Here is a 23,206-nt window from a genome sequence, read left to right on the forward strand (position 1 = left end):
AGAGTGCAGTGGCATGATTTCGGCTCACTGCAATCTTTGCCTCCCGGGTTCAAGTGATTCTCCTGCCTCCGCCTCCCAAGTAGCTGGGATTACAGGCGCCCGCCACCACGCCCGGCTAATTTTTTATATTTTTGGTAGAGACGGGGTTTCACCATGTTGGCCAAGCTGGTCTTGAACTCCTGACCACAAGAGATCCACCGTGGCCTCCCTAAGTGCTGGATTACAGGTGTGAGCCACCACCTCCAGCCAGAGATACAGTTCAGTTTTAAGAAAAAAGGCAAACTACTGAACTTGGAGAAGAAACAAATGTGCACTTGATAACTGATGTAACAATTACGGTGTGCTGTGTGGAGGATACAAAATTACAATTCCATTAACGGACTACATGTTTTTGTTACTTTTCACCCTTGGAGATAGTTTCCTAGTTGAAGTTAAAAAGATTCCTACTGTTCCTTGTCTTAGAAGAAAACTTTTTTTTGTTTCTGTACAAACTTAAGTTTTCACTTTAATATGACGCCACCATGTAAGTTATCTCACAATATTCGTGTCTTGTAGAGTCATAAAGTGTTAAATAGAAAAACACACCAGTGTGGTATCCAGTGAAAGGTGGTGTCTAGAGAGTCAGTGGTTTCTGGAACTCTGGACTGTCAACCAGGAAGTGTTGAAGTTACTGAAAAGTTAAAGAGCACGGGTAACAGCATGGGCAGAGCAGAGATTGAGGTGATCTATGTCCATGACAAAGGAAGCACCCTAGGAAGCTTCCAGCTATAGCAAGAGGACAAAACTCAGTGTACATTTTATCTGGATCACTTTTGGAGCACTAAAGCAGAACCAACTTTGTGCTAGCATACATGTGCTCAGGAGAGCCTGATTTTAAGACTGACTTCACCCCACTGCTCTTGTGTTCCAGAACCGTCAAGGGACCTCACCTACCAGATCCAAGCTTTGCCAGCTTAGCTTTCCTCGTGATCATCTCCTATCTGTCAGCTGTCAGTTCTACCCACATGCCCCAGTAGTCTTCTCCACACCTTCACGCCTGCAATGCTTTCCTGTGCAGCCTACCTTGGAGGTCCCCCTCAATGCTCTACTTCCCTTCCAGCTCCTTCAAAGACTCAGTCACACATGAATTTTGGCATTTTAGTAATATACTCATAGGAAGTATGTGAGTGTATTACTACCTCACCTTCACCAGCCTGGAGAAAAGGCTATTTTCAGGCTGTTGTGCAGCTGAGCCAAGTCTTCCCACTGTCACTCACCCTGCTGCTCTTGGCTGGTTGTCATCACAGCCTTCTGGATGATATGTTCATTGAGGGGGGGCCAACCGTATACAAAAAAATACGGGTTTGCTGAAATTACTCCTAGATTTCTAGATGAGTATGTAGCCTTGTCTGCTCCCAAAGCTCTGGCATTTAGTTTGAGTCAATCATCTGAGCTCTGTATAACAGGTGAAGATATCATATTAGTTTGCAGACTATCAATAGGGGAAATGGAGTGAAAACAGTTGTGGTGGGCGGCACTTTAAAAATGGTTATTAAACTACCACAGTCTTGAACAAACATCTTTATTTAAGAAATCAAATAAATAGGGTAAAGATGATGGTAGCAATTTCACAAGGATACAAGATAAAGCTTAGAATTGCTCAAAAGTTAGTCAGAATGGAACAAAATTGTTCATATGCTCCCAATTAGCAAAGGTTGTATTACTTGCTTTTCAATGGACATTTACTATTTTACAGTAAGATCTACTTACAGGAACAAAGAGACCATTCCCAGCCCCCTCTGGTGTATCATCTAAAAGTCTGAGACAAATGTTAATGTAATCCAAGCTTTTCTTTGACAACAATCCTAAAAATTGCCTTACAACTTTTTGTAAGTACTGGTATCAACAGTTTGGGGGAAAGGAAATACAAGAATATAAAGTGACAGAAACAATGAACTTCACTGTGGCCTGCAACTGCTCCCATCCTCTTATTCTACAAACATGGATCCAGGTTCTCACATTATTGCAGGATCACTATTCCTAGCCTCTGGCAGAAGCAGACATGTGACACTTAGCACTGCACAAGTGTTTCTTTGGCTTCTTGAGTAGTGCTGTGTATACTGCCTATACATTTTTATAACATCTCTAAATGTATAAATAAATTAACATTTATTATGTGCTATCACATTTCATTCCCAACTGCAGAATATTTTAGTTTTAAATATTTAGTTTTCAATCTATCTACAAAATCTTGACTATGACATTTGTTTTGAGATTGTTACATTAAGATCAACCTATCTGGGCTGGGTATGGTGGCTGACATGGGTAATCCCAGCACTTTGGGAGGCTGAGGCAGGAGAATCGCTTAGAGTCGGAAGGCAAAGGTTGCAGAGGGCAAAGCGTCATTGCACTCCAGCCTGGGCAACAGAGCGAAACTCCATCTCAAAAAAGCAAAAGATCAACCTATCTGAATTGGGCAAGTCAAAAGCTTATTCCCAATTTTTAAATAAAAATACTTATTTTTGATAACGAACTCTTTATAAATAACACTGTTCACAAGGAAATACCAATTGATACATGATATGAGACAGAATGTACGATTTTTAAATATAAAAGGAATTTCATTAGGTTTAGATCAGCTGAGACTACACAAAAGTTTTCCAGGCTGTTTAATCAAGTAACTTACAATGCACACATTCCTGAGTATACACCATTGTGGTGACATCATTTGTTTCAGAATTTCCTGCATTCAGCTTAAAAGGTGCTTCTTCCCAAGAAACTGCACTTTTCTGTCAAACGCACTTGATCGAATAGGAGAATTGGGTTCATAAAATGGATTCATTGAAAACTAGGAAAGAAGAAAGTATTAGTCAAGCAAAAAAGCTGACAAACCATAGGTCTCTGGAAGGAAATAATTTTAAAGTTTTAAATTAAAAACCATCAAAGACATTCAAAAGTCTAAAGACCACATTTAGAAGTTTCATTGAAAATGCTACATTGTTAAATACTAACATCCTCTTAAGGAAATTTTTATTTTGGTGTTTTGGTTTTGAGAAGTACCTGTGGCAAAACTAATAGCAGTATGATAAATGTTGCTTGTGTAAGTTAACATTCAGGATTTACCCTGTGTGTGAAATACTCATATTTGTTATAAATAAATGGATTAATCTGTATGGCCCTTTGGCTACATAAAGCAAAAAAGTCTGCCATAAGCTCAGAATTCAGAAAAAGCTACTCTTGTGTGGTAATCTTTTAACAATCAGGTTTTTAATACTCTCCTTTAACACAAAGCTGCTAAATGATCAGCTTCTCAGCCAAAGTAATCAGCGTATCATAACATGGGAGAGAAAATTATTAAATGGAATCACTCATGAGGAAAGGGATTGCTGATTTTTATACATTAATCACTTGACATTGTTCATCTTTATAAGAGGGCTAAATATTACCTACTACTTCTGACTAGGAGTACTGTTAAATTTTATTACTGTGCCGATATGCAAGAAATCCTGTCCAAATATAGAACTTTTAAATTATTAAAAACATACTGGCTGGGCGTGGTGGCTCATGCGTGTAATCCCAGCACTTTGGGAGGCTGAGGTGGGCGGATCACCTGAGGTCAGGAGTTCGAGACCTGCCTGGCCAACATGGTGAAACCCTGTCTCTACTAAAAGTACAAAAATTAGCTGGGTGTAGTGGCACACACCTGTAGTCCCAGCTACTTGGGAGGCTGAGGCAGGAGAATCGCTTGAACCTGGGAGGCAGAGGTTGCAGTTAGCTGAGATCATGCCACAGCATTCCAGCCTGGGTGACAGAGCAAGACTGTCTCCAAAACAAAACAAAACATACTGTTGTTAGTACTGCAGTGTAACCGTGACGTCCTATCACTATCTTATTTTTCAAGATCAAGAAATGCAAGTGGTACCATTCTTCTTGAGTGGCTAATTGATCATATAAAAATCACTTCCTGCCAGTTTGTAATCTCTATTAATTGCACTGTAACTTATTTGTAAAGTAGATGGGAACATTTTAGATTAAATTATGAAGTAATTTTCCCTTATATAGGCTGCTTCCTTGCTCTCTTTAGGGATCCCTAATAAAATCAGCTATGAGCACCAAAAGGTGAAGAATGAAACCAATTTACCTTCACAGTCATCTAATGATAACTATCATGAGTTGTGTTCCTAAATACGTATTTACTTGGCTGTGAAGACTTACCTGCAGAGGGAATTGCCAGAGATAGTTCTAATGGGGGAAAGCTAGTCTGAAAGGCAAACTGCAGCCTAAGCGAGTTAACTGCAGTTAGGCCAGTTTCCTGACAAACGTCGAATCCTTTCTTTATCATCAGATTTTAAAAATTATAGAACATACCATACCTTTATATATAAATCATAAACATCAGTAAAGAAGTTCTTTATTCCATCTTCTTGTCTTATGTCATGAAGCATAATAAATCTCATATGTGAAATAATTAAGGCATAATCTTTCTTAGAAATGAAAAACAAAAAGCAACCAGTTCATTGATACAATATTCTTCAAATCAGTCACATGCAGTATATTTGTGATGGAAAAGTTGAATACATAAACTGGGTTTAAAATTAGCTTAGTTTTATCATAAAGAGAACACAGGCTTTCAGAGTTAGAAAATTATAACATAAAGTAAAATCACCCTTGATATGGTTCAGATAAACTTTTTTTGTGCATGAGACTGTTTTAAAATTCGCTGTTAAACAAAATGTTTTCCCCCACTAAAAAAAGATAAGTAGCCCCATAAATGGAAACTTTTACATTTTCACCTGACTGTGAAGTCTACAAACTCAGAGCCTGGCATCTGTTCATGTTGTTCTAGTTTGTGAACCCAAACTTTAGTTATCTTTACTAAAACGGTAAGGATATGCCCCGCCGTGACAAATGCTGACACAAACCACTCGTTGAACTTGTCCACCGTTTTCAAGTACATGTTGTTCGACAGCCACATGTTCTCATCTACAAGGTCGAGAGCAGCATGAGCTATGAACTGGTTCAGATGACGATGGTCGTCCTAGATGACGGTGTGAACAACCACAGATTAACATTTCCATATGGCATCAAGAATGCTGACATTTCATTCTGTAAATTCTATAGATGGTTTTCTTGTGGAGATAAAAGTTTGTTTTTACTTTGTTCATTATTGTCGTGAGACTTATAAAAGATGTGTTTTCATATTCTATTTTTAAATTTGATATCTAAATCTCAAAGAACAGAAACAGCCAATTAATAAATGAAATGTGTATATAGATGATTTATAGAAAATCAATTAATGAAAATCTTTTCCAGAGAAATTTTTTTTTCTTGTTTCAAGAAGGATGTTACCAAATTCTGTAACCATTTAAACATTAAAAAAAAAAAAAAAAGGATACTATGTTTAAAAAACAAGATCCTGTGAAGAAGAGGTGCTATTCATACCAGGCCTCAAGGTCTGGGAGGAGGCCGAGAGGGCCTGGCTTCCTGCACAGCAGCACCAGGTAAGCAGTAGAGAGAGTTGAAATAGCACTTGTAACAGCCTGCCAGAGGCCTCTTTCCAGTGCATAGAGCTTATATGACAGCAGGACCTGGGAGTAGTGGGAGGTGATGCTCAGCCCAGCTGTGAGCAGTTGCCTGTGTCAACAGCAGGACACAGTCCTGTCAGAGCAGGGAGTGTCCTTTCCCTGGGCTGAAATGGCTTCAGTGAACAGAAGGTGGGACTGTCTGACCATAATGCAAAGAGGGAATTCACAACTTGGAATTCAGTCTTACTCCAATGTAATTGTTTCTTTGAAAATACATTTTTTGGCCAGGCATGGTGGCTCACACCTGTAATCCTAGCAATTTGGGAGGCCAAGGTGGGCGGATCACCTGAGGTCAGGGGTTTGAAACCAGCCTGGCCAATGTGGTGAAACCCCATTATTTATTTATTTATTTTTTTGTGAAACCCCATATTGGCCAGGCCGGTCTCAAAAAATACAAAATTAGCTAGGTGTGATGGCAGATGCCTGTAATCCCAGCTACTCAGGAGGCTGAGGCAGGAGAATTGCTTGAACCCTGGAGTCGGAGGTTGCAGGAGCTGAGATCACGCTTTGCACTCCAGACTGGGGGACGAAAGCAAAACCGTCTCTCAAAAACAAAAACACATTTTTCAAAGAATACCTCTGTTACGGGTTGAAGCGTTTCCTCTCCAAAGTAATTTTGGAGTGTTTCCTCTCCAAAATTTGAAGTCCTAAGTGACACTATCTCAGAATGTGGCCTTATTTGGAAAGAGGGTTGTTGCAGATGCGGTTAGTTAAGATGACGTCACAGAGGAGTAGGGTGGGCCCCTAATCCAACGGACTGGGGTATTTAGAAAAAAGGAACATTTAGAGATGCACACAGGGAGAAAAATGCCACATGAAGACTGGAGTTATACTGTCACAAGCTAAGGAATTCCTGGTAGAGAGGCCTGGACAGATCCTTGCCTTGGTGCCTTCATAGGGAGCATGGCCTCACTGACACCTTGATTTCAGACAGTGCCCTCAGAACTGAGACAATAAATTTGCTGTCCTAAGCCACTCAGTTTTTGTTACTTTGTTACAACAGCCACAGGAAACCGAGACAGTCTTCTTGCCAAGGAGGCTGTTCCCATGCCTGGGCTGGAGGGTGGCCCGTTGCCCTGGAATCCCTGGCACAGTTAAAGCATGTTTTACTTCACTCATGTTGCCATGACAAAGCTAAGTTGAGTCCTTAGAGAAATGGATGTTTTTGTGTCTGGCTCACAGCAGTGTTTTCTTTGACGGTGATGATCAATTCTGAAGGATTAGAGCAAACTGAAACGCTTTAAGAAGGTAAGTGGTAGCAGGAGAAAGAACTAAAACCAAGTTGTGCAACCAAATATTTTTGTGTATGCTTTGTCCACCACAAGACCAGTGGAGTGCACAGAACTTATATACAAGTAGCTGTATCCCACAAAGCAATACTGGTACAGAGGTACCTCAAAACAAGTTTTAATAAGTAGTGTTCTCATAATATGAGAAAATAATGTCACAATACCACCTCGTAGATAATCCCTTAAACAAATGCCTATCTTATTTTGATGGCAAGCCCTGAATAGTTGAAAAGTATCATACATTATGCATTACAATGAACTTAAAACATCAATTCCTTAAAGGACATTAAAGACAATTTTTGGAGGTTGGGAGAAACATAGCAAACTTGTCAGCAATTTATTAGGAACAGAAATTGGAAAGGACTGGGCTCTTTTCATGTCAAAACTCTATGGGTCTGGGCCGGGTGCAGTGGCTCATGCCTGCAATCCCAACACTTTGGGAGGCAGAGGGTGGGCAGACCACCTGAGGTCAGGAGTTCAAGACCAGCCTGGCCAACGTGGCAAAACCCCGTCTCTCTCAAAAATTAGCCTGGCATGGTGGTGCACACCTGTAATCCCAGCTACTTGGGAGGCTGAGGCAGGATAATTGCTTGAATCAGGGAGGCGGAGGTTGCAGTGAGCTGAGATCACGCCACTGCACTCCAGCCTGGGTGACAGAGCAAGACTCTGTCTCAAAAAAAAAAAAAAAGATCCAAATGGTTTTATTTGGGATGGTAATTTAAAAAAATATATATGGCATATTTCCTTGTATCAGAAAAAAAAAAAAAATCTACAGGTCTAAATGGCAGTATGTTCTCAAGCCAAGCTTGGTTTTTGGAACCATTTTTGACAAGAAAGTCGGTGGCATCACCTCTGGTGCTGCTCTTGAACTTCCTGTGCACAGCCAAGGCGTCACTGGGGACGGGAGCAGCCTTCTGCGGCACTTCCTTAACCCAGCCAGGAAGTGCCGCAGAAGGCTGCTGAAGCGAGGTACTGCAGACCCAGTGGCAGCAGGAGACGGGGGGAAGTAAGGGTCTTTTTTAACCCAGTAGGTCTTGATGAAAAACGTGATTCATGGAAACAGCCTGGACTTTCATGGCATTTCAAGGCAGCAACCTGCTACAGGTGAACTATGTTTTTATGTGCTTAAGCAGCAGTAATTCATGGTGGTGACATAGTGAACTGAGTATGCTGGGAAAGCCTGAGCATCATGCTAGCCTGTGCGCTGAATTAAAGGATGAATAAACAACTCCAAGGACATTCCCTGGCTGGATTCTATCAGTCTGTGGGACTCGAGAGCAAGCCTCATCTTATTGTGCTGGATTTCAGTTACCTCGGATCTGTCCAGATCTTCCAGTTCTAAAACCATATTATACTATATCATTACAATAGCATAAAAATTCTTATGGAATTTGAGGTCTTATACGTACTTTGGATTCGGCCTTCCCAGCTGGCAAAAACTCCATTTCAAAAACTGGATTATCATGGTGGCCAACAATTACAAAGTAGAAGCTCCCAGACATGGTCTTCAATATATGGCTCCTAATGAAGTGAAAAATAGTACATATTTTTAGTAGTCAATATTGAAATTCAAAAATAACTAATGGAAAGTGTAGAATTCTTCTTTTGTTTAACGTAAACCTGACATTGTAGAGGAAGATGCCATTAAGCTTGGCACGGTTTCCAGTATATTAGTGAAGATACACAGCTTCCAGAATAAACAAATTACATATCTGTAATATGTCCTGTAGAATCCAATGTATTTTCATGAGGAAACTGGAAGAACTCTAACATGAAATCACAAAGATAACATTCTCATAATCTGAAAGTATGCTATCTTCAGCTCAAGGGGCCCTGAGCGTCTGGAGAAGCAAGCTGGGCTTCACTTGGACTGGACCAGTTAGTACCAGCACTGACACCAAGAAGGATTAACAGAGGGTGGTGGTAACTTAAGGACAACAGAGAGTAGTGAGAAGACCAAGGAAGTAATTAGCTTGCCTTAGAAATTTCCAGGAGGCATCCATTAGGGGAAGCTAAAACCAACTCTACGTCATGTCACTTACCTAGAAAGGAGAGACACTGTACCAATGATCTGCAGACTGCCTAAGCTGTATCTGTCTTCTTTCTACCTGAAGTATGTGTGCTCTAAATGTAAGTCTTTGCAAATCGGAAAGCCTATGATATGCCTCTTCATACACTAATTTATAAGAAAGGAAGAGTTTTGTATTCTAGAAAAGATGGTAGAAATAATCCATAAAGGAAGATTCTGAGGTACTGAGAGATCTTGGATATAAGTTTAACACGTTGGGCCAGGTGCACTGGCTCACGCCTGTAATCCCAGCACTTTGGAGGGCTGACGTGGGCAGATTGCTTGAGCCCAGGAGTTCAAGACCAGCCTGGGCAACATGGTGAAACCCTATCTCTACAAGAAATACAAAAATTAGCCAGGCGTGGTGGTGTGTGACTGTAGTCCCAGCTACTTGGGAGGCTGAGAGGCTGATAACGGGAGGATCACCTACCTGAGCCCAGGGAGGTCAAAGCGGCAGTGAGCTGAGATCACACCACTGCACTCCAGCCTAACTGACAAAATGAAACCCTGTCTCAAAAAAAAAAAAAAAAGTTCAACAGATTGGCAAAAGAAAGAAAACTATGAGAAACTGGGAGAAAAATGTAAGAGATTCCATGGCTTTTAGCAGAGATAACTGAAATCTAGATGAATGATGGATGAGTGGGGCTATGGATGGATTTAGGGGCAAGGTAATCTCACCATGTGTGTTTTTCACACAAGGGCTTTGGAGTCAAACAAAGTTAGGCTGAAGTCTAGCTCTGCTAACTTACTGGCAGTGTGACCACAGGCAGTCCTTAACTTCCTAATGTCAGTTTTTTCATCTGTGAAATAGTGATAACACTGTGTAGCACCTTATGGTGCACTTATGAGGATCACACAAACTAATGCATGTAAAGTAACCAGCACAGTGTCTGACTCACAGTACGTGCTCAATTAATGTTACCTAGAATAACATGGAAAACTGCATGCACACTGAGATGTGGTGACTAGTAACTTCTCCACACGGAGTGGAAATCAAGTAAACCAGGAGTTACAGTCAATCTCCTGGAACATACATCTGAGGTGTGTTAGAAGCCAAGACTTATCAAGTATCATTGGGCCTTCTGCTGATTCACACAGAACACACAATGAAATCAGAAGAAATCTGATATGTACTTGCTAATGAATGACACATTTTGCAAAGGAAATCAAGGCACAGCTGGCACTTTTAAGTCTAGAATTGGAAGACTGAGTGTGGAAGAAAAGGCAGATAGTAGACCCTTGGCATGATGAAGTAGGATTTAAAATGCTTTTTGGGGGGGGGGGTGGGGGGGGGGGGGACTATAGACTGCAGGCCAAATCTAGCCTTGCCCATCCTCTTGCGACCATCCAAGGCTGTGCTCAGGCCTCAGTGGCAGAGTTAAGCACCTGTGACAGAGATCAGCTGTCCCACAAAGCCAACAATATTTACTATCTGGTCCTTTAAAGAAAATGTTTGCCCCTGTTTTAGGGTAAAGGTGAGAAAAAGATCCAAACAGAAAAAGTAGATAACAAAGACAAGCAGGAATGAGACAAAAGCTATGCAAAACTAGAAGAACTGGCAATAATTCTCCAGAGAAAGTAAAGGCAAGGATGGGGAGTTGAAATTTGAACAAAGTAAACAATGATATCATGAATTCTTGCTGGACTAGATTTCAGAGCTGGAGTTTGCCAAGGGAAGGGCTTCTTACTTTCTTCAGCACATTTAAGCAGCAGCAGCAGCAACAGCCACACACACACACACACACACACACAGCAGCAGCAGCAGCAGAAGGAAATACATGTACATATATATATAAGGGGGATAACTTGGATCCCCACACTCAACCCTATATGGAAAGCCACGAATGGGCATGCAGCATAGTGCTAAGTCAGTGGGAAGACCGAAAGGGAACTCAAAAGATCGACTGCATGAGGGTGCTGTTACTAGCTACCCAGCTGGGCAGAAGATGAGACAGAGCTTTCTTTATATACATTCCGTGCTTGACTTGAGCTGTAATTACTTGATTTTGTAAACAGCTGAAGAAGCAAGAAGGGCTGTAGCTTTTCATGCAATTCTGCCAAGGAAAAACTGACAGGTTAAGTGGAAGAATTGAAAACCCTGGGAGAAAATGACCCCACTGTCTCAGGAGGGAAACAGCTGTAATCACTCAGCAAATACTTGAGGGTGTTGGGCAAAGGTGAGACACACACTAGGATTCTGCACTGTCCAATCTATGGAACTTGCTGGAGGAAATGTTCTACATATGTGCTGTCCAGTATGGGAGCTAGAGAGCATTAGAAATGTGGCTAGTGTGACTGAAGAACTGAATTTTAATTTAATTTTAATTAAACATAAATAGCCACATGTAGCTAGTGGCTACAGTACTAGACAGCGCAGGTCTAGATCAATGATTCCAAACTAGTGACACGATCTTAGCTCACTGCAACCTCTGCCTCCTGGGTTCAGGAGATTCTCCTGCCTCAGCCTCCCGAGTAGCTGGCAGTACAGGCATGCACCACCATGCCCGGCTAATTTTTGTATTTTTAGTAGAGACGGGGGTTTCACCGTGTTGGCCAGGCAGGTCTCGAACTCCTGACCTCAAGTGATCTGCCCACCTTGGCCTTCCAAAGTGCTGGGATGACAGGCGTGAGCCACCATGCCTGGCCTGATTCCAAACATTTTATAGAAGTTCTGTTGAATTCCTCCACCTTCCCTTCACTCACAAAACAAGTATTACTTAGAATTCCAATATATAATACAAAAAAAGCAATGGCCATGACTGAAGTACCTGCGTTGGCATGAGTATGTACGTATGGTCTGCTTGATTTTCCCACCGCCTTTGAAGCATCTCCAAGGAGGGCTTGGCCCAGAGGTGTTGAGGAGGCAGCTACATAGAATTTGGGAACAGATTAAACTGCAAAATTGAGGACAAGAGGAGACTCCAGGCTGGTTTCCAAATGTCTAGCTGAAGTGAACAAGCAAAATAGTGGCCCCTCTCTGAAGACGTCTACATCCTAATCTCTGGTACTTGTGAGTATGTTAGGGCTCATGGCAAAGAGGAATTAAGGTTGCTTATCAGCTGACCTTAAGATAGTAAGACTGTCCTGGATGTCTTCCCAATGTCATGACAAGGGCCTTAAAAGTAGAAGAGGGACGCAAAGGAGGAAAGTCAGGGGGAAGTGACGGAAGAATGGTCATAGCAATGTGATGTTGACAGCTTTGAAAATGAAGGAAGGGGCCACAGCCAAGGAAGGCAGGAGGCCTGTAGAAGCTGGAAAGTACAAGGAAACTGATTCCTGTTTGGACCCTCACTTGTGGTGGAAACAGCAGCTATCCTCGGTGGCTAGGGAAACCTGGGTTTTGAGAGGGAGAAGACTAAAGAAATCAACTTGGTGATTCGAAGCTCACTGACTAGCTTAAATTTAAAGAGACCACATATAAGATGTAAGAAGTAGCACACTAGCAATGTTCATAAAAATGGGACCAGAAATCAGCTAACATCAGAAGGAGGCCTACAATGAGTTGAAGTGTGTGACATATATATTTTTTTAAAAAAAGGCTTTTTAGGCTAAGATCAGGAAAAAGGGAGAAGGGTCAACTGCTTCAAGTACTTGGTACACAGTGAAATAATGGAGGATGCTGATCTACTTAATTTCCATTTTCTCTGTTAAAATAAATGATGTTTCAAACAGCAAGCATGGAAGAAACAATGTTAGGCAGGCTGCGAACCTCAAGACAGGTATATTAAGAAAACATCTAGACATTTCAATAAATCCAAGCTGTCAGGTCCTAGTAAATTATATACCTTGAATTAACAAATGTGATTGCATAACTTCTGATCAGTGACATTTGAGAAATTGCAAGAAAAGTGCCATATTATCCACTAGGTTAAATGCTATTTCTGTTTTCAGAAACAGTTGAAAAAGGCTTATCTCCTAGTTTATAATAGGGTACATTCAGAGCGACTAGAACACCAACAGAAACATGTATTAAATGCTTATTTTCAGTCAGATGCCATGCCAGGTACTTTTATTTATATTAACTCACTTAATGTGAATCCTTAGATAAAAACATAATTATTCATTCACATACTCCTTATTGTACTGAGAACAAGTCATGCCAAACTTACATTTTTTGTTTCTGAAGGGAGACACAGCAGGTAAACAGAAAGTTATTTTCTGAAATATTTTGTTATCTATCTAAGAACAAACTGGAGACCTGGAGGCTGGTTGAAAATACACAATCCTGCTAGAATGGTGCCCTCCACAAGAGCAGATACACCATTCGTCTCATTCACTGTGGTATCCCTAGAGCTACAACAGTGTCCGGTACCCAAAAAGCACTTATTGTTTGCTGAATAAGGGATGGCTCATAGCTGACTTGAGGGTCAATACTTGGAGAACATTGTGTGGTCCATGTCAATTTATGGCACAGGGTCTCTAGGAAGGCTTTGAGGTTGATCTTAACCTAGTCTAGCTCAGTATTTGAATTAATAACTTGAATGAAGACAACTTATCACATTCAAAGATAACACCAAGGACAGCTAATTTATTAGAAGGCAAAAGTTAGGATTCAAAAAGATCTCCATGGCTAGGAGAGTTAGGTGAAATTAACAAGATAGAAGTTAAGAGGATAAGAAAGAAAGCCCTGTAATTGGGCTTAAAAATCAACTGTATGACAACAGGACAAGGGAAAGTGGCTTAAGAACAGTTCATCTACATCAACCCAAAAGTTTTAACTTACTGCAAGCTCAATAAGAGGCAAAAGTCTGATAGGTTTGTCAAAAAAGCTAATGTAATTCTGGGTGGCATTAAGAGCAAGGTTGGGGAGAATGCTGACGTCCTCTTCAATAACATTATCATCTTTGGGGAAGGTACTCGGTTCTGGGAATCATATTGTAAAACGATCAATAACTGTTATGGGGAGGGGAGGGCAGGATCTAGGCTAGGAAATGCTCTGGAAAGGAGACGAGCAACTGAAGGAACTGAGGAGGTTTAAATGGGGTGGGGGGACTTTTTGGGGGTGGAAACTGAACAAGGTATAGCACAGTACTATCTTTAAATACAATAAGCTATCTAATGAAAAAGGAACTTGGCTGGGAATGGCAAATGAGTTTCCTCTCATGAGTGAATTCTAATCAACTGGTAGTGACTGCCAGGAACTCATGCTGAAGAAGATTCTGAGACTAAGTGTGGTCAGCAGGAAAGAATGCTGTGATCAGTTATCCACGTCTGCTATGGATTTGGGGAAGTACAGTGCCTGCAGGAGGGCCAAGTATTTGCTGACTCTGGACTACACAGACTTATTCCAAACTGTTCCAATAGAACAAATCCAGGGCTGCTCATTGGAAGTCACTGGGAAACTAGAAACTAAGGAGTGGCTGGAACACCACCAGTGCCACAGTGGGCGGATGCTCAATGGACTTGGAAGTCCCTTCTCTTAAGTTGCAGGCAAATGCAAGATAAAACTCATGGACTCCGGTTCCAAAGACATCAATTTTTATAGTACACCTCTTTACAGCCTCTATAGAAGAGCTTCTAGAAAAACTGCCCTGTGCTCCTGACAGCAGTGGTTTCAGCTGTTCCATAGACCTGGGGTCATGAGACTAAATTGGTGTGGCATGGGACATGTCTATTGCAATGAGGAGGGGCAGTATGAATAATACTGATAGGTCTCTAATGTGACATTTTTCCTATTAATATTATAAGCAATTCTCCCAGCCTTAGAAGTTATGCTCGTCTTTGGAGAACACTTTATCTAATTATATTCATGTATTCAACTGTGGGACCAAAGGTGGGGGTGGGGGTGGGAGTGGAAGTGAGGGGGTCTTCAGGAACTTTAAAAAAAAGCAGCAGACAAGTGATTCTACTTAACAACATATCAACATCTTTTTAGAACACTGTTTTCATCATTGCATTATTCCACTCAAAAGCCTTGATGTGTCCCAGCTACAGGATCATAATGGATTCCCATATTGCTCCACACCTTTTCTCAGCCCTATTGTTCCACTTCTGCTACAGTTGACTCGTTTATGTTTTCTACCAAATTCACTTTGACTGTATCTACTTCAGAGCTACTATCATTTCTCTCTTCATGCTTGGAATGTTCTCCTTGATTCTACCTGCAATCTATACCCATTCTTTAAAATCCAACTAAGCCTCTCCTCCTCAATTATTTCCAACAAAAAACTACAGGTTCTCCACCTCCTATGAAGTCCTGTCACTCTTACTGCCTCTTAAATACTTAAATTTTTCACAGCCAGAGATCAAAACTCATTGTACTCATCTTCCATGCTGTACGCAAAGCTGACATTGATCCAATTTTGTCCTCACAGGTCTTATAAGGCTTATATTCCCAGTATACAACTCTGGAGTCAGGCTAGATTCCTCACTGCCTCCATGAGGGTCCTGGCTTTTTTTTTTTTTTTTTTAAAGGATTACTTTGCTCATTTTTCCCCCTTCCTGCGATGTTCTCCTTTTTGCTCACCACCCGAGTCCTACCCAGCAAGGCCATGATAAAAGTCACGCTTTTTCCAGAGATGATCTGGATCACTTCCGTCTTCAACCACCTCCCCTTTAAACTCTTTATCCAATCTACAGTGTATCTTAGTTCTTGTTCAATTCTCTGGCTGTAACATTTTCATTATTGCTTCTGAGAGGTTTGGTTCCTTTTCTTTCTAATGACATTTAAGCATCACGAGGACTGTCTCACCTTTCCTCACAGCACACAACAGTGGGTATTCTAAAACGTTTACCTCTGTGGATCTCAAACTGGAGCGATCTTGCTTCCGAGAAACATCTGGCAATGTCTGAGGACATTTTTGGTTGTCCCATTTTGGGGAGAAGGTCCTACTGACAAAATAGAGACCAAGGATACAGCTAAACCTACAATGTACAGGACAGCCTCCCAAAACAAATACACTGCCGCCGTTAAGAAACCCTGGGTTAACTGAATGACCCAGTGAGCCCCAAAAGCAAAGCTCCCGAGAGGGCGGATGAGCCGGCAGAAGACTGGCAGGTCCCGCCCGGCCACCCCTAGGAGGGATGGAGGTACAGGACAGACATCTGCGTCACGCAGGGCCGAGGAAGTCCTCCAGGGACTCAAAACGCCCGCCCCCCCGACCCCCACCCGCTCCGTCCCCTACCTGCAGAAGAGGCCGACAACGGAAACGCAATGTCAGTTCCCGCGGCAGAGACCCGCGCGCCGAAGCCGCAGCCGGGATTCCCGGAGCAGTTCTCGCGATACCCTGGGATATGCTCTCGCGAGATGTAGGTGGAGCTTCCGGCCGGTGCTGGGCAACCGAGCGCATGCGCCCTAACTCTCCAGACTAGGAAGGCTGTACTTCGCAGGTCTCCGGGAGTTGCTGGTTGGGATGTGAGGTGATCCTGCCTCGCCGCCTTCAGTCCCTAGTCTCCGGGTCCCCGCCCTCCAGCCACCTTTGAGTCGTGCCTGGGTCACGGTCCTCATCCATGCCTCAGAACCGCGAAGAAAGGAAGCTCGTGTGTTTGCTAGAAAACCTAGTTGGGAGAGCGGGGCAGGGAGTGTTCATCACCTTCGTTCCTCCCGACCCCCCGGGACAGAGGCAGGACTCTGAGGGCAGGGATTCCCCCTCGTCTTGGCCCTACAGCCCGGGCTGGGCATTAAACTCGGGCCACGGCGGGGCGAGCGAGGCGGGCTCAGGAGAAAGCTGATGTCTGATGATGGCTCAGGTAGACACACCTGCCCCTTCTCGGGGCACGCGAAAATGAAGTCTTGTTTGTGTTCGTTAAAACTCCTTTCCCCGCTGGGCCTCTTATGGCTTCCCCGTAGGCCACTGGTCTGTTTTCAGACATTCTCCTTCCCTCTGCCCCGAAGGTAACCTGTAATCATTTTGTCTTCCAGTCCAACATGCTCCCCGTGGCTGATGTGTTGAGTCAAGATGAACTGCGCAAAAAACTATACCAGACGTTTAAGGATCGGGGTATACTGGACACACTCAAGGTATAAGATTTAGGTGTATCTGTGTCGTAACTTTTACAAGTGTAACCTGTAACAGGTAGTTCACATTTAAATTCAATCAAGGTTTGGGTTTTAATCTTAAGATACATAGATTGTATTGGTGAATTAACGTTTTTATATTCCTGAATAACTATCCTGAAATATTACAGTCTCTTGAAAACGTTTGAGAAAATGTTGAGTTTGAGTTGTCTTCAAGGAGCATATGCAAATAATTAATTGAAAATAGGAGCAGGAAATACTAAAATGTATTATATAAATAAGATTAGGCTTGTATTGTAGGCTTACAGTTTCCTAAATTAATAAGTGGGTTTGTAATACATTTGGATGAATGACATTGACACCATATAGAAAATACTAGTGTACTGCTTAATAATAGTTTGGGGAATGAAAACTTTCATCTTTAAACTATATTGAAATATGTGAATATTTAATTTGGGCAGCAAATATCTATTAGTATACTTTATATTTCGATTAACAGCCGGGAATAGGATTAGCTGAACCTGCTTTCATTGCAATATGCATTTCAAAAGCATATTTTACATTTAAAATATGTAGATAGATTCTGTGTGTATATCTTTTTTTAATTTATGTGGTGAGCATTTCCCTGTTTCCTTAAAAGTTTCTTGAAATCCTCATTTTCAGTGGCAACAGGCTTATCTTTGGATATTTTTGTAATATATGTAGCAGTCCCCTGTTGTTGAGTATTTTGGTTATATTTCTCCAATACTCCACAGAGGTGTGATGAGGTGGCAGAATTTTTTCCTGTACTTAATATCCCAATCGTAAGCTGCTGAAATGGGCTTCTAGGGATGTGAAATTATGAGTCTGCAAGCAGGTCTGGCTAACCACCAGTTTCACTTGGAAGCTGAGGAAGGAAAGCTTCTTCTAGAACCCACTGGGTTTCTACCCCGCTTGTCTTGCAGGATAAAACAAAGTGCACTGGGGAAGGTTCCTAACTTCTGGCCATGGATCTAGAACCATTATGGAAATAAAAGGAAGGTTTCCAATGAATGTAACACATTTGTGTATATCTCTAGTGAAACAATCATGCTGAAATTTCTTTCTCTTGTGTTTCTTTTTTATTTGTATTTTTGCACTAGACGCAACTTCGAAACCAGCTAATTCATGAGCTGATGCACCCTGTATTGAGTGGAGAACTGCAACCTCGGTCCATTTCAGTGGAAGGCAGCTCCCTCTTAATAGGCGCCTCTAACTCTTTAGTGGCAGATCACTTACAAAGATGTGGCTATGAATATTCACTTTCTGTTTTCTTTCCAGAAAGTGGTTTGGCAAAAGAAAAGGTAAAGTCTTTTCTGTTTTTGAATTTTTTTATTAGCAGGTTCTTCCTATGCTGCTGACTGTAAAGTGCTCCATGATAGCTAAGTGCTCCTTGACTAGGTCCATTTCTCGTTCCTCTTTGAATTCACATCGCACCTGCACATAATATATTTGTTAAGTTGATACTAAATTTGAAATTAATTTCTTGCTCATTCAGTCTTATGTTAAATAGTGATATATAGAATCTCTAAATGTTTCAGACCTGTAATTGATCTCTCCTCCTTGTTGTCTGCCAACCTGCTGAATGTCTACAGTAAGGTTGGCACTGTGATAGGCAGGCTGCAGATGTTTTGTGCGTTGCAGTTGAGGAACCAGACTCTGGACAGGTGAATTAATTTGCCCAAGGTCAATTATCTCTTAAGTGACAGTAAAGGGTGGTAAATCTAGATCTCTAATGAGCTTTCTTTCCTGCACTAGTTTTTTCCGATGTTTCTCTGCTTTGTAATTAAGTGAGAAATACGTAATTTAAAATGTTGTTCTCAAATATTAAGACTTGGTTTATTTTTTACTACTTCTCTGATGATTTTAACTATTATTTCTTCCCCATTACTGTTGAACATTAGTCCTACTTCATTATTTCAAGGCAGATACAGCAAACTTTCCCTGTGGATATATGTGTGTGTTTTTTAATAGACTTTATTTTTTCAGAGCAGTTTTAGGTTCACAGCAAAGTTTAGTGGGAAGGACAGAGAATTCCCATATACCTGCTGCCCCTACACACTCACAGCCTCTCCTACTGTCAACATCTTACATCAAGGTGGTACATTTACTATTATCGATAAGCCTACCCTGACATACCATTATCACCCAAAGTCCACAGTTTACAGTGGAGGTTACAGTGAGCTGAGATCGCACTACTGCACTCCAGCTTGGGTGACAGAGCGAGACTGTCTCAAAAATAAATTTCACTCTCGGCGTTCATGTTCTTACTTTCTTTGTGTTTTCTATAAGTTTCATATTTCAAAGTTTTAAGGACACAAGAAGCTTAGTATAGCATTTGAATGAAAACTTAAATCTGCATTTCATCATAAGCAACAAAATTTTATTTATCAACATTAGGAAATTTTTTTGAGACAGGGTCTTGCTCTGTCACCCAGGCTGGAGTATGATGGCACAATCTTGGCTCACTGCAGCTTCTGCCTCCTGGGTTTAAGCAATTCTCCTGCCTCAGCCTCCTAAGTAGCTGGGATTACAGGCACCTGCCACCACACCCAGCTAATTTTTGTATTTTTAGTAGAGATAGGGTTTCACCACGTTGGCCAGGCTGGTCTTGAATCCTGACCCGAGGTGATCTGCCCGTCTCAACTTCCCAAAGAGCTGGAATTACAAGCGTGAGCCATCGTGCCTGGCCTGGAATTCATTTTGTGATACATCATTGTCTAACTTTGTAATCACTTCATACTTTTGATTATTGTATAATAGTCAATTATGTAATTATATAGCAGGAATTAATCCCATTCATACAACTTAAGTTTTTAATGTAAAATGCCCATGCAGAATATATTCTTTAAAGGAAAACCAATTGAAAACAAATCATATCAGTGTAGATATGACAAATCTATGCAGAGTAGACATAGTAAATGGTATATACTGTAGGACAAATATATTTTAGTAGCTACCCAAAATGTCCGTTTAAAAATATTTTAAGTACATTTTAGTGATGGTTGTAAGGACAGTAAAAATTCAGTTTATTTACATTTTTAAAAAATGAATACAAAAAATTGTAATTGAATGACCCAGGAACTCAGTCATGTATTCATTGGTTCGTCTGATATTTCAGTGTCATCTGTAAGGCGTTAAACATTTCTGTTAGGCCTATCATCTTTGATGCAAAGTACTTAGAAGTTAATTACATGATAAAGATATTTTTTTCTTTTTACCTTGGTATGTTTATAGTAATTTAACAGTGTAAGAAAGAGCTTTAATTTTTCTTATTAGCATAGTTATAATCTTATTTAATCTGAAGGATGTTTCTTAATCTCATATTCAGAAACATACTCTAATTTATTTAAACATTGATATAGAAATATGTCTAATTAGTAACCTTTTTTTCTTAAGATATTTACTATGCAGGATCTATTACAACTCATTAAAATCAACCCTACTTCCAGTCTCTACAAATCACTGGTAAGGTTGCTTAGTTTCTGTAATCTACTTTGCTTTGTTAATTATAATTGAATAGCTGAATAAAGGTAAAATATTTTCTTTTAACAGGTTTCAGGACCTGATAAGGACAACCAAAAAGGTAGGAGCCGTCATCTTTATAGAGAACAACAACATTTTTCTATGTACTTTTTCCTCTGAAAGGATGAAGCTAATTTTTAGGGAGAAGAGTAAGAAAATTAATTTAAATTATTTGATTTCTGCAGGTCACTTCCACCATATTTTCATTTTTGTAATAACTTTTAGATGTTCAGATAAAACTGCGGACAGTATCAAAGGCCTTACAGACAGGCTGAAAGATACTATTAGTAAAAATACCCACTGTTGGGAACATTTCCGCAGGGAAAAAAAAAAACTCAAAAAACTAATAACTTCTAGGCCAAGTTCTTTGCATACTAGGTATCCCTCTCAAGTACAATTGATAGAGTATTAGATGTATTAATATTTCCTTAAAGAATGAGAGATGTGTTCAGTAATGTGTTATATATCTTTTGTTCTTAAATGTTTATACAGACCTGATAAATTGCCTTAATTTTGGGCTTGATAATAACCTTTCATAGAGTCCATAACTACTGTGGGTTTCAGACCATTGGTTAGACTTGATGATAGTCTTTGTAGCATGATCATAAGCTGGCAACTTGACTTTGATGCATGGTTGTTCTTTAGGTCTTTTAAAATAATCTGTTAATAATGGTCCTTTTGTTTTGGTACACCCTTGGATTTTGTCTGTTGCCTGCAGTGCTATCCCCACAAGGACATTCATTCATTCTCCCATTCATTCATCAGTTCATTCAGAACTTAACAATCATTTGAATACTTACTGCCAGCCATTAAGCCTGTGACTTAATCGCCAAGCCTCTTGGTAGTCATGTTAGCAGAGGATAAATAAATTGGAACACAAGATGTTCTGGGCTGCCCACAAACTAGACCATCCCTACTGAAGTTCAGTATGGTAAATGATCCTATGTTCTATACTCTAAGTACTGTCCAGTGTAACTCTCTCTGATTATGGAAATGTCTGTATGCTGTTTATTGTGGTAGCTGCTAGCCTCATATGGCTATTGAGCACTTGAAATGTGGCTAGTATGACTGAATAACTGAATTTTTAATTTACATTTAAGTAGCTACACGTGCGTAGTGACTACCATATTAGACAGCATAATTCTAAGGTATATAGCCAGTATCTTTTGCTTAACTGGGACTTCAAAAGGTAATTTATGTCTTGAAGGGATATTAAGAAATCATCTGTGGGCCAGGCAGGGTGGCTCATGCTTGTAATCCCAACACTTTGGGAGGCTGAAGTGGGATGATCATTTGAGGTCAGGGGTTTGAGACCAACCTGGCCAACACGGTGAAACTAAAATACAAAAATTAGTCGGGCATGGTGGCTAGCACCTGTAACCCCAGCTACTTGGGAGGCTGAGGCTGGAGAATTGCTTGAACTGGGGAGGTGAAGGTTGCTGTGAGCTGAGATCACGCCACTGCACTCCAGCATGGGTGACAGAACTAGACTTCATCACCCCCCCCCCAAAAAAAATCTGTGTACTTATTATAGATACGTTATCTTTAAAAATAGTTTTGCTACCTCTACACGGTCTCTTTAAATGCATCTGGTTCAAAAATTAAAATTCTTATCTGCAATTGGCAAAAGAATAGACACATATATCAATAGGGGCAGAATTAGAAAGTCCAGAAATATATCCACACAAAAAAAGTCAATTGTTTTTTCTTTTTTTTCCAAAGATGTAAAGGCAATTCAATAGAGGAAAAATAGTCTTTTCAACAAATGGTGCTGGGACAATTGGATATTCATATGCACACAAATGAACCTAGACACAGATCTTGAACCTTACACAAAAACTTAACTCAAAATGAACCATAGACCTAAATGTAAATGCAAAACTATGAAACTTCCAAATGAAAACGGAAGAAAGTCTATGTGATCTTGGGTTTCATGATGAGATATAACACCAGGAGCAAGGTATATGAAAGAAAAATGTAGATCAGTTAGACTTTAGTAAAATTAAAAACATCTCTGTGAAAGACACTGTTTTGTTTTGTTTTGAGATGGAGTTTCACTGTGCCACCCGAGCTGGAGTGCAGTGACGTGATCTCGGCTCACTGCAGCCTCCACCTCCTGGGTTCAAGCAGTCCTCCTGTCTCAGTCTCCCAAGTAGCTGGGACTACAGGTGCCTGCCACCACACCCAGCTATTTTTTTGTGTGTTTTTAATAGAGATGGGATTTCACCATGTTGGCCAAGCTGGTCTCAAACTCCTGACCTCTGGTGATCCGCCGACCTTAGCCTCCCAAAGTCTTGGAATTTACAGGCCCAAGTGGAAAAATACTGTAAAGAGAATGAAAAGAACCAATGTCAAAACCAATAGAGCTTTATATCATCAAGAGTGAACCTGAGTTCTTGGAACGTAGGATTTGCAGTGGAAAAAAAAAAAAAAAAAAAGAGTGAGCCTTCATGTTTGCAAATTTAGGTCAGGTAATCCCAGGGTGGAATGCAGACTGTGACAAAACAATCTAACTCTAATCCCCTCACTAAAGTGGGTGGGGGTGAGGGAAAAGGTGCTGAGCTAATGTTTTTAGTTCCAAGAAACTAACAATTTCTTAAATAATTTATGCTTGTGGTTTAAAACAAAGTTTCAAACTATTTGGAAGGATATAAAGTGAAAACAAAGTAGCAGTTTCTGCCCATGTTCTTTAATCTCACTTTCCACTGATAACTAAAATTAACAGTTTCTTGTTTATCCTTCTAGAATTCTTTGAGTTTAAAACTCTGTGTATTTCTAAAACACA

General features: G+C 40.7%; 2 protein-coding genes across 8 annotated transcripts in view; one reads left to right on the forward strand and one right to left on the reverse strand.

Annotated features, from left to right (window-relative positions):
* Positions 1 to 1,545: 1,545 nt before the first annotated feature.
* On the reverse strand, positions 1,546 to 16,161 carry TRAPPC2 (trafficking protein particle complex 2). Of its 2 annotated transcripts, none has more exons than XM_032285928.1 (5): positions 16,046 to 16,161; positions 8,263 to 8,374; positions 4,873 to 5,017; positions 4,353 to 4,438; positions 1,546 to 2,827 (listed from the first exon to the last, which is right to left on the reverse strand). In XM_032285928.1, the coding sequence occupies exons 2-5, from the start codon at positions 8,353 to 8,355 to the stop codon at positions 2,729 to 2,731; spliced, it is 423 nt and encodes a 140-aa protein (XP_032141819.1). In that variant the 5' UTR covers positions 8,356 to 8,374; positions 16,046 to 16,161; the 3' UTR covers positions 1,546 to 2,728. The 2 variants fall into 2 exon arrangements, with proteins under 2 accessions (XP_032141819.1, XP_032141820.1); XM_032285929.1 differs by lacking the exon at positions 16,046 to 16,161 and adding an exon at positions 15,656 to 15,786.
* Positions 16,162 to 16,202: 41 nt separating this feature from the next.
* Positions 16,203 to 23,206, forward strand: part of OFD1 (OFD1 centriole and centriolar satellite protein) — a 33,055-nt gene continuing 26,051 nt past the window's right edge. The window contains exons 1-5 of one of the 6 annotated variants that reach the window (XM_032285916.1): positions 16,203 to 16,344; positions 16,780 to 16,881; positions 18,000 to 18,200; positions 20,296 to 20,364; positions 20,452 to 20,482. In XM_032285916.1, coding sequence (XP_032141807.1) covers positions 16,789 to 16,881; positions 18,000 to 18,200; positions 20,296 to 20,364; positions 20,452 to 20,482 — 394 coding nt within the window. In that variant the 5' untranslated portion in view covers positions 16,203 to 16,344; positions 16,780 to 16,788. The other 5 variants (XM_032285917.1, XM_032285918.1, XM_032285914.1 and 2 more) reach the window with 5 other exon arrangements.

The sequence above is a fragment of the Sapajus apella genome, unplaced genomic scaffold (assembly GCF_009761245.1).
Source record: "Sapajus apella isolate SASKATOON/1434 unplaced genomic scaffold, GSC_monkey_1.0 scaffold17, whole genome shotgun sequence".
Lineage (NCBI taxonomy): Eukaryota > Metazoa > Chordata > Mammalia > Primates > Cebidae > Sapajus > Sapajus apella.

Bases quoted from the DNA above. Each gene is read 5' to 3' on its own strand.
- TRAPPC2 (XM_032285928.1), bottom strand. From the start codon at position 8,355: ATGTCTGGGAGCTTCTACTTTGTAATTGTTGGCCACCATGATAATCCA. The intron at 5,018-8,262 runs GTACGTATAAGA...ACCGTCATCTAG, and splicing joins CTGGGAAGGCCGAATCCAAA to GACGACCATCGTCATCTGAA. The intron at 2,828-4,352 runs GTATGGTATGTT...CTTCTTTCCTAG, and splicing joins TTTATGATTTATATATAAAG to TTTTCAATGAATCCATTTTA.